Raw genomic sequence first — 18,235 nt, 5'->3', positions numbered from 1 at the left:
AGCCCACGCCACAGCCACAGCAACTCCTGATCCGAGCTGCGTCTGAGACCTACACTGCAGCTCACGGCCATGCTGGATCCTTTAACTCACTGAGCAAGACCAGGGATCGATCCTGCATCCTCATGGTTCGTAGTCAGTTTCTTAACCTATTGAGACAAAACAGGAACTCCAGGAACCAGCTTCTTAAGAAGGGTTTGGGACCACCAGGGGCATGCCCTGTTGAGAAAACGTGTGTCTTTGTTTCAGGCAAGAATCAGACATAAATTTGTCCCATTTAGTAACGAAACTCAAAGTGCCACTAAAAGTGCCACTCAGGAGCCCCACTGCTACACCCCCACTTCTTCGCAAGCTTCACAGTCCCCACCCACACCCCAGGCAGTGGGGGCTCAGCAGGTCCTCACCCAAGCTCCTCTATGACTTCACCTCTCTTGCAGCTGCAAATGCCCCCCCCAGCCCCTCCCCCCATTTCTGATTGAGAAATCCTCTTACCAAAAAACTGAAAGGATTTGGGTCAAGGAGGAACTCATAAAAATGACACACACATACCTTAAATACTTTACGTCAGCTTAAAACACATTGGCCCATCTTTTGACCCTGAAGCAAGGCTTTTCCCTGAGAAACCGCAGTTGGAGTTCTCCTTCATTTTCCCTCCGTAAAGCATGTCCTTCCATTAACCAAGCCCAGGGTTCCACAAGGTGAAAGCGGAGTCCTCAAGGGCTGCCCCCTCCCCCAACTCTTTTTAGTTGTCTTATTCATATTCAATTCAGTAGCATTTGTATTTCGAGGAGAGGGTGGCAATGCACCTTTTTCAAGTCTCTCCAAAATATCCAACTTACTGTTATGAGATGCTTTCATCTTTCAATCACATTTCATTGGTTAACTAAGTCACACCACCACAGCAGAAAGCATGGCTGGACACACACGTTTGGAAACACAGCCCATTGACTGCCCTTAGGCATACACTGTGACCACTAGCTTGATATCACAATAACAAGTATCACACAGGATGTGAAAGAACGAGCCACTGCATCCGGTCAGGGGTCGAACCCATGCCTCAGCAGTGACCCGAGCTGCTGCAGAGACCATGCCGGCTCCTTAACCCAATGCAACACAGAGGGAACACCTTCCATTTTTTATTGAAGTTTGTTTTTTTAGGAATTTAAAAGTTCTCCCTATATACTGCATAGTATAGTAATCTTCTATCAGGTAAGCAAATTGCAAATATTTTCTTCCATTCTGTGGGTTGCCTTTTTACTCTGATAATGGTGTGCTTTGTTGCACAAAAATTTCTAATTTGATGAAGTGAAATTTTCTTTTGTTGACTGTGCCTTTGGTGTCATATCCAAGAAAGCATTACCAAATTTAAAAAAAAGAAGGAAGGAAGGAAGGAAAGAAGGAAGGAAGGAAAGAAAAATGAATGAGAAAGAAAGAAAACTTAACCATGGACCACTTTCCTGCATACACGACCTTGTTCTGATCCAGAATAATTTACTTGTACATGTTATAGACTTAATTTCTGCAACAGTCCCATGAGGTTAAGGACCTGGCCTGAGGCTACACAACTAGAAAGGAGCAGAACAAGGAACATTCCGTACAGATGCAATAAAGGAAGGACTGGGAGTTCCTGCCGTGGCACACTGGGATCGGTGGCGTGTCTGGAACGCTGGGACGCAGGTTGGATCCCCCGCCCCACACAGTGGGTTCAGCACATCCTCATGGCAACTCCTGGCCTGGGAACTCCAAAAAGGAAAAAAGAGAAAGAAAGGAAATAAAGGAAGGACCTAATCCAAGGGGTCCTGGCTTTCGGATCACGCCCACAGCTCATTTCCACATTTCCCAGTTTCTCTCCTTGAGAATGAAATTTCATTCGCTGATCCCAGCCTCCAGGCTACCCGGCCACAATCAAGCAGAAAGCAACACGCAGCAGTATTTCTGAAAATCAGCCTTTTAATCTATTTGACCCCAATGAATGGGCAAAGAACTAACACATCTTTTTCCCTTGAGATTTTGTTTATAAGAACAATGGGTCAGAGGTGTCTCTTCCATAGGAAACTGACATCCCCCTAGGTCCTCAAGAGGTTTTTTTTTTTTTTTTTTTTTAATGCATAAAAGTGGAATTTCAATTCCTGGGCATGCCACACATTTCCCCACCCAGCCCTGCCCACCCTCTCCAGGCACATGTCTTCACACACCCAAGGGGCTCCTTTCTGTAAATGGGGAACAGAATGCCAAAACAAAACAAAACAAAAAAAACAAAAAATCCATCCGAGTGGCCAGTTACCAGAAATAACCAAATGCAGTTTACACTTCTATTAGTCAACTCATATGCCAAAGGGAAAGCTTTTCTTATTGGAATCTAGAGCCCAAATTACAATTTTACAAATGGTGGAGACTTGAGCCATCCACATAGATAATTTAAAAACTCATTCCACTGGACAGTGCCCTTAATTACAAAAGTATGCAAACAATCTTGATATAAATGGGAAACAGGTGGGCGGCCCTTTGCCTGGGACAGGAGGGCATAACTAAAATTCCCCGGGGGTGGGGGGGGGGTGGAATTTGTGCCTGGACCATTGCCCCTCCCTTTCAGGACTACAGGGGAAGGATGAGGGGGAGCAGTGGGGTAGGGACCCATCCATGAGCAAGTGGGGAGACAATGGAGTTGCCCCAGGGACCAGGAGGGAGTTGGTGTGTGGCCGGCTAATGGGGGAGCTCAGCGGGACAAGCGGGTCACAACTGGGCTGCAGGAGAGGCCCATGAGCTGTTTGCCTTCAGGTCCTAAGATGGGAGAAGGGCTGGTCTGCTTTGCTTCCCCCACCCAAGCCCTTGGGAGCAATGGCAACTGCCTGGCCAAAAAATGCTTATTTTAGGGTTGCAGAAAAGGATGCGTCCCATCCGGACCATAGGTGCACAAGCCATGCCCAGTTCTCAAAGGATGCTTCCTCATTCATCACAGCCAGCCCCTCCACCAAGCGATGCAGTTGCCACACAGCACAGGGTTGGGGTAGGGGGCTGAGGCACATTGGCAGGGGGCTCAGAGGAACAAGAAGAGAAGGGGAACTCGCCACGTGCCCGGTGACCAGTGGGCAGACTTGAGCCTACACAGCTGTTGCCCAGCAACTGGGCATCTGCTTCTGGGGAGAAAAAGGAAGGGGCAGGGGCGAGGGCCTTGAGGCTGGGCTCTAGGTTGGACAGGAAGGGATGGAGGAGGAGCGAGGGCTCCACCTGCAGCGCCACATCTCAGGGGCTTGCCTGGGAAGTACCATTCTTTGTTGTGGGCGCCGGCTGGGGGTACCTTTGGGCAGCCAGGTCCAAGGTCAGGAGCTCAGGTCTGTGGGTGGGTTGGTTGCCCAGGGGAGAAACCAGGTGATTAATGCGTCTGAAACGATGGGGGCTGCGAGATTGTCAGAGCCTGGTTGAGGGCTGGTGGACGTGGATTGTGAGCTGCTCCCCTAAGAGCGAAGGGACTGCAGCTGTCCCAGGAGTGGTTCCCAATATCCCCAAGCCTTCCTTGCCCGACTCTGATCGTGGGGCTCCTCAGGGAAAGAAAGGAGCACCCCGACTTCAGGCAGTGTCATTCAGCTAAAGTTAAACATGGGGAAAAGAGGTAGCTGCAAACCCATAAGCCACCCCCTCCTTCCCCTCACCCCCACTTTGGGACGCAGCCAGATCCTGGGCCAGAGAGAGGGCAGGAGGAGACAGGGCGCTGGAGGCAGGGTGAGCGGTCTCCCTGGGTCCTCGGCCATCGGGCCGGGCGGGTCGTCAATGCATCTTTCCCAGCTGGATCTTCTTCCAGGCCTCTGAGGCTGTGAAAATACACGAGTCCAGAATGCCAGCAACGGTGAAGGTTCCGCCGATGATGGCACAGATCTGAAAGGGGGGGCGAGTCAGAAGTCAGAAGTCAGCACTGGAGGCAGCACCAGGCCAGACCCCTCCCAAATCACCAGAGGATGAGCTCAGCAAGTGCAGATGCTCCGCCCCGTCATCCCACCACGTGGTAACACACTCAGGGCTCAAACCCTCACTTGCTGGATGATGACTTAAATTATAATAAAAGTAATCATGGAGTTCCCTGGTGGCTCAGTGGTTAAGGACCCAGAATTCTCATTGCTGTGGCTCAGTTTGGTCCCTGGCCCAGGAACTTCTGTATATTGTGAGCAAGGCCAAAAAATAAATAGAACAGAATAGAAATCATTATCAGGAGTTCCCGTCGTGGCGCAGTGGTTAGTGAATCCGACTAGGAACCATGAGGTTGCGGGTTCGGTCCCTGGCCTTGCTTAGTGGCTCGACGATCCAGCATTGCCGTGAGCTGTAGTGTAGGTTGCAGACTTGGCTCAGATCCCGAGTTGCTGTGGCTCTGGCGTAGGCCGGTGGCTACAGCTCCAATTGGACCCCTAAGCCTGGGAATCTCCATATGTCGCGGGAGCGGCCCTAGAAAAGACAAAAAAAGAAAAGAAAAGAAATCATTATCAGCTCCTTTAATTCCCCTATTAACCTTCTGAAAGTTAGATTATTGGACTCATTTCAAAGATGAGAAAGCTGAATCTTAGGTAAACACAGTCACATAGTAAAGTACAAAGCTTTGAGTTGAACTCGGGCGTGTCTTTCATCCTGGAGCCAGTGGTCCTAGCTTCTAAATTTATCAGATATTTACAATGCCATTTGCAGAGGCAGCAATGGAAATTCAGAAAGGCACTGTCACTGGCCCAAGGTCATAGAGCCAAGAAGCGGCACAACTGGGACTCGAACCTGGGTCTGACAAGCCCAGGCCCCGTGCTGCCTGAACAGGCAGAGTTGGCCTGGATGGGCTGGAGTGAGGCACAAATCTCCTCTCACCTTCAGAAGCTTGCGCTGTATCAGTAGGATGGGTCGTCCTCAAAGAATCTTACAGGTACATGCAAAATCACAACCGAGGCAAGCACTGCAAAGCAGCGGTGCTACTCGAGGGCTTGTATCACGGCACTATTTACTTTGGGGACCACGACATTCTTTCCTGCGGGGGCTGTCCTGGGCACTGAAGGACAGGGAGCAGCGTCCTGGGCCTCCATCCAGAAGGTGTGAGATGTACCTTCTCCTCCCTGTTGTGACAACCAGAATGTCTCCAAACAGGGCAAGGTCCCCTGGAGGGCAAAGCTGCCCCCTGATGAAGAACTGCTCCGACAGGGGATGGTAATGAATGTCGCCCGTGTGTCTGTGTCTGTGCTTCCTCCTCTCCTGCCACGTAATACCAACTACAGCAAAAGGGACAGCACTCGCACAGAAGCAGTTTGAAATGCTTCATGCCCCCCACGTCACTGAGTCCCTGGGCCAACTCCAGGGAGGACAGCCCTATTCTCATACCTAAGAAGAGGGACACTAAGGCTTGGGGACACTCAACCACTGAGTCAGCACCACCGCAATTAGTGGCTGAACTGGAATTTAAAACCTTTTTTTTTTGGCCATGCATGCAGAAGTTCCCTGGGCCAGGGATCAAACCTGAGCCATAGCAGTGACAACACTGGATCTTTAACCCATTGAGCCTCCAGGGAACTCCAGGAGTTCAGAAAAGACTTTTTTTTTTTTTCTTTTTAGGGCCGCACCCGTGGCATATGGAAGTTCCCAAGCTAGGGGTTGAGTGGGAGCTGCAGCTGCCGGCCTACACCACAGCCACAGCAACACGAGATCCGAACTGTGTGTGCAACCCATACCACAGCTCACAACAACGCCAGATCCTTAACCCACTGAGAGAGGCCAGGGATTGAACCTGCATCCTCATAGATACTAGTCAGGTCTATAACCTGCTGAAACACAATGGGAACTCCTAGGAGTTCAAAACTCTTATTGTGGCACTCTGCTGCTTCCCAGGCATGAAACAGCCCACCTAATTGAATTAATCACTTTGCTGTGAAGTTGTCAGGATTCTACTTGTGATCCATTAAAAGAATGCTATGTTTTACTCAAAATTTTCTGGCCTACCTATGAGTGGCTTTTGGGTGCCATAAGAGAATCAATGTATAAAAGATTTACAAGGAAACTTCAAACTTATTTTCCCCCTAAAGACACATTTTATGACATTCATAGAAACCAATACCACCCACCACGCTGTATGCCTAGGAGGGAGGCCTTTCTTCTTTCAGGTACTTATGGGGCCCAGAGAGAGAAAGAGCTTGTCCAAGGTCACGCAGCAAGTGTGTGGCAGAGCCAGTCTGTCTGCCTCCAGAGCTTACACTTTCCCCTGGGCCACATTTAAGGAACACTCAAGTGACCACAGGATTCAGAAGAAGCCAATTTGGGCCCTGAGGCCACCTTGGAACCCCCCCCCCCCGCCCCCCGCAAGGTGGCTACCCAGACACTGCCACTAGACTGCTGGAGGTCTCGGGGAGACAGCAGTGCCTTAATGGGTCCTCGGGTGCCAAATGGAAGAGGCCAGGAGACTCAGCGGAGGCAAGTGGGAAGTGCGAATCGAAGCAGCATTTATTTTTAAAATTATATTTCCACGAGATGAGCTAAGCAGAGGCCTGGGGGGCCCAAGACAGACAGAGCAGGTCTGTACGGATGGGCAGTAAGTAGAGCAGCTGGCATTCCAGTAATAACAGCTCCAGAAACTGGAGCAGCCCTCCAGGGAGCAAGGAGGATGGGGGGCGCGGGGGATTATTATGAAGTGTTCTCAGTGGGGAAGGCCTCTCCCAGCCAGCCTCGGAGCATGACGCAGGCCCACTGTTCAAGGAAGATGACAGCAGGGGAACTGGGTTATTTCGGTAGAGTGGATCAGATGATGGGAGATTTTGTACCGCAAAATGCTTTTAGAGCTTGGATCAGAGGATAGGAAAATGTGACTTCAGCGCAATGGAGCAAATATAAAAAAATAAAAAATAACCACACACACACACACATCTATATTCATCGACACGCTCTGGAGCCTGAGCGAGCCTGTGATTCACATACACCTGGCACTCAGACTGAAGCCTCCTTTCACTGGGCTGGCCCGGAGCAGGGGACAACACGTGCACTGACGTACACAAGAGGACACACAGCTGTGGGGAAACTGAGGCTCTGGGAGCCCGCAGGCAGCGGCTCGTGATTAAGGGAGTTACTATCCAACTAAGGCTAAGGTGGCTTGAGGTGAGGACTGGGGAGCTCACAGTGGCCTTCCTGGCTGCAGCAACAGAAAGAGCCTTTGGAAGCTGAGTCCTAGCTGTCACTTTTTTTTTTTTTTTTTTTGCTTTTTAGGGCCGCACTCTCGGCCTGTGGAGGTTCCCAAGCTAGGGTTCGAACTGGAGCTGCAGCTGCTGGCCTATGCCACAGCCACAGCAATGCAGATCCGAATCGCGTCTGCAACCTACACCACAGCTCACGACAACGCTGGATCCTTAACCCACTGAGCCAGGCCAGGGATCGAACCTGCCTCCTCAGGGATACTAGTCGGATTCGTTTCTGCGGCGCCACAATGGGAATTCCTGGCTTTCACTTTCTACCACTGGACATGGGAAGGCCCTCCTGGGACATCTGCAAAATGGGAAAACGATCCCTCCTTTGCCAACTGTCATACCGCAGGTAATGTCTCTGGAGGGCCTGGCACTCAGTAGGTGCTCAGTAAACTTCATGTCCTCTCCCAGTTGACTGGACGGCTCCAACTTTGTTGCTAAGATCTGAGATTTTTTTTTTTTTTTGCCTTTTCTAGGGCCGCTCCCATGGCATATGGAGGTTCCCAGGCTAGGGGTCTAATTGCCGGCCTACACCACAGCCACAGCAACGTGGGATCCGAGCAGCGTCTGCAACCTAAACCCACAGCTCACCGAAATGCCGGATCCTTAACCCACTGAGTGAGGCCAGGGATCGAACTGGCAACCTCATGGTTCCTGGTCGGATTCATTAACCATGGAGCCTCGACAGGAACTCCCAAAGATCTGAGATTTTCTAAACCTCTCTGAGACCCACTCTAAGAAGAATAACAGGTAAAACAGCGCTTATCCCATAGAGCAGGGCTTCAGGTTTCAATTTCCATTCTCTACCTGGCTCTTCAAGCAGGGGACAAGTCAATTCATGGGAGGACAGGATGCAAGGGTGTCCCAGGCCCCACAGGCAGATTCTTTGCAGTTGCTGAGTCCCAAGCTCTCGAAGGGCCCATTCTGCAGATGGAGCCCCTGAGGCCCAGACAGGGTATCTCCTCCGGGGAGTGCCACGAGGCGCTTGTGAGGACGACCACCCCTCCGGGGCCAAGTACCACAGGCTGGAGGTTGTCTCCAGCCGTTGGCCAGTCAGGGAGCACCTCGAATCTCTCCAATTTTCTGCCTCAAGCACTTAAACACATTCATTGTCCTAAACACCCCAGGGAGAGAAGACAGCAGAAGTGCCTGATCCACAGGAGGCTCAGGACGCATTTACCAATTACAGGAGCGCGTGAGCACAGACGAGGAGCAGGTGAGCGAAGGAGGAAGGAAGGAGGATTTTAGGAAAGGAGTAGAATTGTTCCAGGCAGGGGGCAAAGGTGACTCACCCAAGGGCTGTCAGCTGGGACCTGGGGGTGCAGACGAGGAGACGCAGGTCGGGTGGAACCACTCCCGCTGTTCCTCAGCCTCAGTTTCCTAACTTTTTTTTGTCTTTTTCTAGAACCGCACCCTCGGCATATGGAGGATCCTAGGCTAGGGGTCCAATGGGAGCTGAAGACACCCGCCTACACCACAGTCACAGCAGCGCGGGATCCGAGCTGCATCTGCGACCTATGCCACAGCTCACGGCAACGCCGGATCCTTAACTCACAGAGCGAGGCCAGGGATCGAATCTGCATCCTCGTGGATGCCGGTCAGATTTGTTTCTGCTGAGCCACATGGGGAACTCCAGTTTCCGAACTTTTACACATGGGAAGGACCGCTGCGGGATTGCGTGCAAGTGTCAGTGTCACCGCCCCCCAAATGGCTGTTCCTTTGGTCCCTCCATGCTGCCATGCTCTTGTGTCTCCTGGCTTTAAGGCAGGGGGACAACCTCTGGGGGTGGCGGAGGGGAGAGCGGAGCTGCTGAGCCAGCGGGGAAGGGCCACCCCAGCCGCACGTGCAGCCCTACTCTGGTCAGCGGCCCCAGCTCCAGAAATGACGACAAGGACAATTCGATACATGGGCCCCGGCGAGTCTGGGAGAAGCACATGATTTTGCCTGCCTCTGGAGTCATCCATAATGGCCCTCTGTTCCTGTCCCCTGGGGGGAGAGTGAAGTCAGCTTGTGTACCTTGAAAAGAAGGGGGGGTGTTTGTTTCCCTGACATTTCCGGCGGGGCTCTCGATTCCTTACGTGCAGGGGACAAGTTCCAACCACACAGGCTGGAGGCCTGAATCCCTCTGTTGTTCCACCGGGCTCTGGAGGAAACATCCCCAGGGGCGGATCCCAGCACGGCGACACGACCCAGGCCCGCAAAGCCAGAGGACTCCTTTTTTTGGAGCCTCAGTTTCTCTCATCTGGGAAATGGGGTCCACGCTGAGGCCCCAGATGACCTCTGGTCTCGCTGCCTGAGGTGCCCCTGTGAGTGCCCGGGGACCGTCCATCCACTTTCCTCATCCTGTTAGCACGGCTTGAAAAGCTTGTGGAAAAGGCACAGTATGAGGAAATAAATAATGAATCGGAGGCCCATCGGAGGCCGGCGGCGGCAGACAGACTGGAGCCTCGGATGAGAACACCCGGGCTGTGGCTGGGCAGAGGCGGGGGCGGCCTCGGAGGGGAAGCTGAGGACGGCGCCCCGGGAGAGGTGGGGGTGGGGCGGAGGAGGAGAGAGCGTGGGGGTCTCCACCCAGTGGCGTCACCTCTGCCAGACCCCCTGCTCCCATCCTGCGGTCCAAGGGCCTGCGGGGGAGTGGACGCCTTCCCCCTGCCATTTTTACAGTGGTTGCAGCTGCAAAATACCCTCCTTCCCCAATGAAAAAAAAAAAAAAAAACCCCAAAAAAACCCCACCTCAGCTCAGCACCTACTAGGTACCAGGTCGGAGATGGCACCTTCTTCTGCCTTCTCATTAATTGTTGCAAGCAATTAAGGCAAATGAAGTGAGTTCCATGTCCCAGACAAGGACACAGAGGCTCAGAGAGGGACTGACTGGTCCAAGGTCACACAGCAACCAGGCAGGCGAGGGTGATGAGCATCCAGGTCTGGGAGGCAGCAAAGGGCTTGCTTTTTTCAGTTCCGCCGCCCTGTTCGACCCCCACCTGAAGGCTCCCCTTGGTTCTGCAGATGTGGCCTCTGCAGGCACAGCTGGCTTCTTTATACTCGGCTTTCTCAGCTCGGTGAAGTCTGACCTATCCAATGTCCTGCAGTAAGAGGTTCCTGTCAGGAAAGTTTATGAAGTAGGAAGCTGTGGGGCTGTACAAATAAGTATACTTTGTAAAACGGAGCCGTCACCCTTCTAATATCCCTCATTCATCTCAGAAGCTGCCTCAGAAAACCCAGCACCAGAAGCTTCCATTCTGATTGCAAAACCTTAGCGGGAGCAATCCGTCCCTAGCACACAACCTTCTGGAAGACCTAGCTTTGCTTAAATGTCCAGAAGGATCAGAACTGGAGTTTCTTACACATGCCCAGACCTGGATAACCGAGCAGCTAACTGGGGCTCTGCTCTCTTCCTCAGATGACAGAGCCTGTCTTGCAGGGAGTGGGCCTAGGTGAACGCCCCCCATGTGGCTCCCTGTTCACACCTACTCATCACCTGCTCAGACAGAAGGATAGATGGACAGATGCTATCCCAGGTCTGGTGCCCAGAGATGACTAAGACCCAGCCCTCCTTCCCGGAGCTCACAGTCCTGAGAAGAGACACTTGCTGAGGAAAGTCTGAGCAGGAGAAGCATGGAGGCTCTGAAATGGCTGTCGTGCCAGTCCAGCTACCAAGTCGGTCTTCCTCCAACTCACACACTCTCAGAGGTAGAACCGTCTTGGGTTTTTTTTTTTTTTCCTTTTGTCTTTTGAAGATTACACCCTCGGCATATGGAGGTTCCCAGGCTAGGGGTCCAACTGGAGCTGCATCTGCGACCTATACCACAGCTCACAGCAACACTGGATCCTTAAAGCACTAAGCGAGGCCAGGGATCAAACCCACGTCCTCATGCATACTAGTCAGGTTTGTTACCACTCCCAAACCTTCACAGTTGTAAGTTTGTCTCCTCTCAATTTCTTTTTTTAAACCATCCTATATGCCCCCTATATACTCCAGGCACCTGCTGCCTTTTGTCAAAGGAAAGTCTTGGCAGGTGCCCAAGGAGATGAGTGAAAGGTAGTCGGACAAGGGCAGGAAAACTTGCACACCACCAGCCCACCTCCGCCCAAAGGGTGCCCTCGTCCCCACCTGCATGCACCGATGGCTTCTTTATATTTTGCTTCAGTTTGCTTGTTTTTTTTTTTTTTTTTTTACGGTTTGCATGTGCACAACTGAGATTTTATCACACATGCTAATATCACCTTGTTTCTTGCTATAATATTTGATTCCCAGCATAGAAGTCACTGTATCAAATGACCCCGGTGTCCTGTTAAGGGCTCTATGGCTTCTGGGGGCCCCGCTGCTGGAATATCCTTGAGAGCCTTTGTTTTGGGAAATGGAGGTTCCCAAGCGGCTGGGGGAAGGGATGTGGCAGAGGCAGGTTTGGGGGTCACGTCCCAGCCTTGCCATTTACTGGCTGTGTGATCTTGGAAGCGCTTCTTCACCTGTCTGGGCCTCAGATGATTTATATATATGAAATGGGAATGAAACTATCGACCTTAGAGGGCTCCTGGGAGGGTTAAAGCACATGATTGTGTAAAAGACCTGGCACTTACGAGGTGCTTAATAAGTGTAGCTATGTGATACGTGATCACTTCTTTTTACTTTTTACTTTTTGCTTTTTAGGGCCACACCAGTGGCATATGGAAGTTCCTAGGCTAGGGGCTGAATGGGAGCTGCAGTCACTGGCCTATGTCACAGCCACGCCAGATTCTCAACCCACTGAGCGAGGCCAGGGATCGAACCCGCATTCTCATGGATATTAGTCAGGTTCTTAACCCACTGGGCCACAACGGGAACTCCTGCGATCACTTCTTCAAGCAGCTATCCCCGGTATATTTCTGAGCCCCTACCTCAGGGCCTAGCCTTGTGCTGGACTCTGGGGACACAGAAGGGAGTCGGACTTGGAGCCCGTCATAATCAGGCCTGGCGAGGATGAAGGGGCATCGAAAGTTTGGGGGATGATTTCACTGGCAAGGAGCACCCGAGGGCAGGGGTGATGTCTCACTCAGCTATTCCTGCTGCCAACGGGGGCACATCATCACCAGCTGCTACTTTTCGGTGGGCGAAAGTGTCACAGCCATCCTGACCCAATTTGGTACTTGGTGACTTCTGGCTGTTCCCCCCAAATAGAATCAAACCCACAAGGAAAGCCATGTGACACCTCCAAAGACATCCGATCTGTCACCACAACCCACTTGAAGGCCATCTCCAAAAAGGGGCTTCAGCAAGTGGCAGGGCTAAGGGACACATGTGTGTGGGTGGGAGGGGGCACTTGGAAGGGGATCGCTTGCATGGTGTTAGACACCATCTGTTTATTCCCTCAGGGGTGGAATTTTCTGGAACGGCACAGAGTGAAGGTCTAAGCAAGGTGCCGTGGGTGTCCAGAGAGAGGAGCCTAGGGCAGCCCGGACGAGACTTCTGGGGGGACGATGCCTCCCCAGCTCAGGCTGGGGATGAACAAGTTCCTTCCAGATCATAAGACCTGGGAAGGGGCAACCCCCAAATAAGCCAGGTATTTATTACTTAGGACTAGGAAGCCCCACCTGCCTCTTCCCTCCACACCCACTCCCCCGCTTACCCCTCAAGGCTGCACCCGCCCCTCATTCCAGCCCACCCACAGCTGCCTCCGCACCCCAGCAGCCGCCACATGACGACATCCCAGCCTAAGCCCCCTCTTCAGCAGCCCCTCTGAGGAGCTATTTGTAGAGGCTCCCGTTTGGGGTTCGGGGGCCTTGCACACAAGTGTGTGATTTTATAAAGAGAGAAAGAGAAGTCACAGCAGGTGCCTCCACTTCCATCCCAGCCCCACCCTGCCTGGTGAGGAGGGCTCCTGGGGGGGCTTTGTGTTTGTGTGTCTGTGTGCGAGCGTCATCCTCACATCTGCTGCCCTGTGACAAGGGCCTTTGAAGCTCCACAATGACGCCATCTGCCAGGGACAGCCGGCTGGCTCGCTCTGGGCTGACCCCACGGTTGCTGTGGCAACCAAGACAGCAGCGTGGGGCCGTCAGAAACCCGGCCGGGCTAATGATGTCAGGAGGTTCCCTGCGGCAGGGCCCACACTCAGGTGCAGGTGGGCAGGGCGGAGATGGAGGAGGGGCTGGGGGCCAAAGGGAGGGGAAGGCAGGCCTCTGGGTGACGCAGGACCAGCTCTCCCCCTGGGATTTTGGGAGCGCCAGCTCTCAGAAGTCCATCCCCATTGAAAGAAGCCACATGGCCTTCACAAGACACCCTCTGCTGGGCACCTCTGCCCATACTGTTCCCTATGCTGAGACTCTCTTCCCTGTACCAGTCTGAAAAATGTCTCCTCACCCTTCAAGACCCATCTTGGGGTTCCACTCTCTGACCTTTCTGAACAGAGAGGGGTCTTTGCCACCAGGGGCCTGGTGCCCAGCTCCATCGGGATGGCAGCTCGGTGTGTGCTCGCCCGCCTCTCCCACCAGCTGGGGAGCGGCTTAAGGGCAAGGATTATGTCTAACTCGCTACCCCTGCTGCCCAGCAGAGGGCCTGGCGCGGGGTGAAGTCTAGCAAAGGTTTAGCGAGTAGATGAAGGGCTTTCATTTCTCAGTCACTTGCCAAGGGACACTCAGAGCCTCAGCTGACTGGTGCGCAGGAGCAAACAGGAAGCAGGTTATGAAGAGCTTCTCTACCCTCCAGTGAGGAGCGGGCCCAGGGGTTTCTCGGCCACGGTCAATGCTGCAGACCCCAGGGGCTCCGAGGTGCAGACCACACCCCCACAGAGGTGCCCACACACATCTCTCTGTCTCTGTCCTAGTCTCGCTATGAAGTAGAAGTGTGGGCTAAGAATCAGCGCCAAGGGAGTTCTCGTCATGGCGAAGTGGAAACGAATCGGACTAGCATCCATGAGGATGCAGGTTCGATCCCTGGCCTTGCTCAGTGGGTTAAGGATCTGGTGTTGCTGTGAGCCGTGGTGTAGATTGCAGATGCGGATCGGATCCTGTGTTGCTATGGCTGTGGTGTAGACTGGCAGCTACAGCTCTGATGTGACCCCTTAGCCTGGGAAATTCCATACGCCAAGGGTGTGGCCCTAAGAATCAAAAAAAAAGAAAAAGAGGAGTTCCCGTCGTGGCGCAGTGGTTAACGAATCCGACTAGGAACCATGAGGTTGCGGGTTCGGTCCCTGCCCTTGCTCAGTGGGTTGATGATCCGGCGTTGCTGTGAGCTATGGTGTGGGTTGCAGACGCGGCTCGGATCCTGCGTTGCTGTGGCTCTGGCGTAGGCTGGTGGCTACAGCTCCGATTCGACCCCTAGCCTGGGAACCTCCATATGCCGCGGGAGTGGCCCAAGAAATAGCAAAAAGACAAAAAAAAAAAAAAAAGAATCAGCGCCAAGACTCACCTAGGGTGCTCCACGATGGAGGCTTGGGTAAAATCACCTGCTCACAGATCCCTTGGTTTGGGGCCAAAAGGTTAGTGCGTCTCCCTCCACAGTGGCTGAGCCCCTTAGCACATGCACCTGACAGCATATGTGGGTCCCCCTGCTTCCTAATCTTTAGTGAAAGGTCTTTAATTTCTGCCAGGCTGATGGGATTGAATTGGCTCTCACTGTTTTGAATCTTATTCCTCTGCGGTCCCTTTTAAAGTCAACAGTCAAGTCCTTACTGATTTTCTTTTTGGTCATTTAACTTTTTCTTACTGATTGGCAGGATTTTTTTTTTTTTTTTTCGTTTTTAGGGCCGCGGCATATGGAAGTTCCCAGGCTAGGGGTCAAATGTCAACTACAGCTGAGGCCTATGCCACAGCCACAGCCACGCCAGATCCAAGCTGCGCCTGTGACCTATGCTACAGCTTTTTGCAACGGTGGATCCTTGACTCACTGAGTGAGGCCAAGGACTGAACCTACCTCCTCACAGATGCTAGTCAGGTTCTCAACCCGCTGAACCACAATGGGAATTCGGGAATTTTTTTTAACATACAAATTTTGAGGTATACTTCTTTCTTGTATGCATACAGATACCTTCTCCCAATTTATGTCTGCTGTTTTAGCTTTATATTAGGTGCTCTTGGTTGATCAGAAGTTTCAAGTTTTTATGGGGTTCGAGAACAGTAAAAGGCTATTTTGAGGTTCACGTAAGCACCAGAATTTTGGCACCTTTTGTATTCCACATAGCTTGCTTTCTTTCTTTCTCTCTCTCTCTCTTTTTTTTTTTTTTTTTTGGTCTTTTTAAGGCCGTACTCACGGCATATGGAGGTTCGAAGGCTAGGGGTCGAGTTGGAGCTGTACCTGCCGATCTACACCGCAGCCACAGCAACTCGGGATCTGAGCCATGTCTGCGACCTATAACAGAGCTCATGACAACACTGGATCCTTAACCCACTGAGCAAGGCCAGGGATCGAACCTGCATCCTCATGGATACTAGCTGGGTTCTTTGAGTCCTATGAGTCCCTAGGGGGTCAGAAGAGTGGGGACTGTTATTCCTATTTTACAGATTTCAGGATGGAGATCCTGTAGTGGACATCTGGCCTTTTGGCCTCCTAGCACCCAGTCCTCCCTCTTCTAGTAACTAGCCTCTGATTTTTCTCTTGGGGACCCCCCACCCTCTCACAATCTTTGTCCTTGTAGTCTGGGTGGGGCTGGCCAACTAGAGCACTCCGTTCATTCTCAAGGCCACAAGGATGGCATGGGACCTAAGCTGGGCCAATGACAGTGCTATTCTATCTGGGACGTGGTGTAGAATTACTGAGAAGGAGGCACTTTCTACTGGCAAATTCTCTTTGAAAAAGAAGCCAGTGTAGAGGTGAGCAGGATAAAGAGAGACCAATTAGAACGTTTGTGCCTAGTTCCAGCCATGCCTGAAGCCCACTTATTTCTCAAGCCAGCTCGATGTGGGGTTCTGTCCCTTCTGTAACAGAGTCTTAATACAGACCTAGTCAGAGCAAGAAATGAAGAAGTCAGGACACCTAATCCTGAATCACTATTAAAAGTATGAAGAAGCAGAAAAACATAAGGGCCTCTAGGTCTTAGTTCCCGAATCTGTGTGGAAGGGACAATCACCCCATCTCTTCCACCTCCGCTGACTCTGGCTTACCAAACTTCTCCAGGCCTCTTGGCTAGAGAAGGGCACTGCAATCCTGTTGCTTTAACCCCAAGGACATTCTGACTAGGAGACCAGCATAGCATATTCAGTAAACATAATCAGCATTAAAGAACACTTGTATCGGCTTAAAGCTACCCAGCAGAAAATTGGACGTGGTAGAGACAGTGGCAAAAACCAAACAAAACAAAACAAAAAAAAGATGGGTAGAAAGAAAGAAAGGAAAAACCTGACAATCTCAGCAGCTAGAGTTGGAAAATAGATATGGAGAAAAAATGAGTTAAATCCGCACTGTAAAATTTACACTGAAAAGGATAAGCCCTGCTAAGAATAACTTCCATAAAATTAAAAAACGAGAGAAAATCAGGGACACCCGAGCCATATAAAGATCTGCTTAAGAAACAGACTGATGGAGCGGCGCTCCCCTCTGGAAAAGATTTTCTGGATGAAATGCCATTGATACTGACGTCGTTCTGAAGGCATTTCTAAACATCCTAGAGGTCACAGCCTTGGGCGGACAGCCTGAGTCCTGAGCCCTGTGGGAGAACTGGTGGGGGTGCCAGGAGGAGCCCACAGCGGGTGCCCCGCCCACTCACCGTGGTGATGAACCTGTACAGAGGTTGCCGTCTCTCTGTGTACTTGACCGTGATGGGGCTAAGGTCATAGCGGAACCAGATGGCGGGGATGATACGGCCCGTGTGGCTGTAGGCGACGTACTCCTGGGGCAGAAGGAGAGAGAATGGGGGAGGAGGGTGTGAGACGCAGACACACACACCGTGTCTGGGTGGTGGTGGGGGGATGGATAGCAGGAGGTCCCCGGCACCCCACAGGAATGGGCTCTTCTCCCTCTCTCCCCACCCGGAGCCAGGCTCCAGGGACCCCTCCTTTCACCCCCTTCCCCGCAGAGCCTCTGCCATTAGCATCTGGACGGCCACCATTCACTCGGGGCATTTTGGACCCTTTTGGCTGCTTGTAAATGGGACCTTGGAAGCAGCACCAGAATCAACCCTGAGGCTGAGAGCAGCAATGTCAACGGACAAGTGTGATCTGGGCTCGGTCTGAGTGAAGGTCTCTTTCCCTGAGCATGAGGACGTTGTGCAGAGTGAGTTTTTTTCGAAGCAGGAACACACGGAACTGGAAAGTCAGAGGGCACAGCCCCATCAGCTTACCAAAAGCCTTCCTGAGAAGGCACCGGCTGAGACGCCAAGGATGCTAAGGGCAGAACTCACACTGTGCCCACTTCAGGATGCTGAAAACCTCAGCGTTACTCTCATTCTTCTACAGCAACTGGAGACCAAACTAAAGCCCCAACCCTGGAGTTCCCGTCGTGGCACAGCGGAAATGAACCCGACTAGGAACCATGAAGTTTCAGGTTTGATCCCTGGCCTTGCTCAGTGGGTTAAGGATCCGGTGTTGCCATGAGCTGTGGCGTAGGTCGCGGACGTGACTCGGATCTCGCGTTGCTGTGGCTCTGGCCTAGGTCAGCAGCTACAGCTCCAATGAGACCCTTAGCCTGGGAACCTCCACATGCCGCAGGTGTGGCCCTAAACAAAAGGACAAAAGACAAAAAATAAATAAGTAAATAAAGCCCCAACACCAAATGCTAAGGCCACAGCCCCATAGCTTCTCCCTAGACACGCCCTCTCGGTTGGACTGCCGCAGGCCCCAATGGGCACGCTGCCCACCGGCTCAAGGTAGGTTGGGGCTGTGGCCGCAGAGAGCTGAGCAAGCTGTTCTGGCCGCTGGGCCACTGCCAAAGCCTCAGGGGAAGAAGCCTTGGGCAAAATAAGATCAGCTTTCTCCAGGGAGAGCTGATGGGGCAGGGTGACTGTCTGGGTCACAGCCCAGAGGAAAATAATAAAAAGGAGCATCAGCAGTAGGTACCATTGACCCAAAGCCTTCTTTGCAGGGTGGGTGGTTTTAAAGACACTGCCTTATTTGACAGCGCTCTTAGGAGGTGGCACCATCCCCAT

At 52.2% G+C, this 18,235-nt stretch overlaps 1 protein-coding gene across 1 annotated transcript in view; it reads right to left on the bottom strand.

The window, feature by feature from the left end:
- Window positions 1-2,064: 2,064 nt before the first annotated feature.
- ERGIC1 (endoplasmic reticulum-golgi intermediate compartment 1) overlaps window positions 2,065-18,235 on the bottom strand; it is a 74,006-nt gene continuing 57,835 nt past the window's right edge. Inside the window, exons 10-11 of the mRNA XM_047799217.1 lie at window positions 16,859-16,981; window positions 2,065-3,870 (exon numbers count right to left, since the gene is read on the bottom strand). Of these exons, the coding sequence (XP_047655173.1) occupies window positions 3,763-3,870; window positions 16,859-16,981 (231 nt within the window). The 3' untranslated portion in view covers window positions 2,065-3,762. The remainder of the gene's footprint in view (window positions 3,871-16,858; window positions 16,982-18,235) is intronic.

This window comes from Phacochoerus africanus, chromosome 1 (genome assembly GCF_016906955.1).
Source record: "Phacochoerus africanus isolate WHEZ1 chromosome 1, ROS_Pafr_v1, whole genome shotgun sequence".
NCBI lineage: Eukaryota > Metazoa > Chordata > Mammalia > Artiodactyla > Suidae > Phacochoerus > Phacochoerus africanus.
Note: the sequence above shows the minus strand (reverse complement) of the source record. Positions and strands in the feature narration are given on the sequence as shown.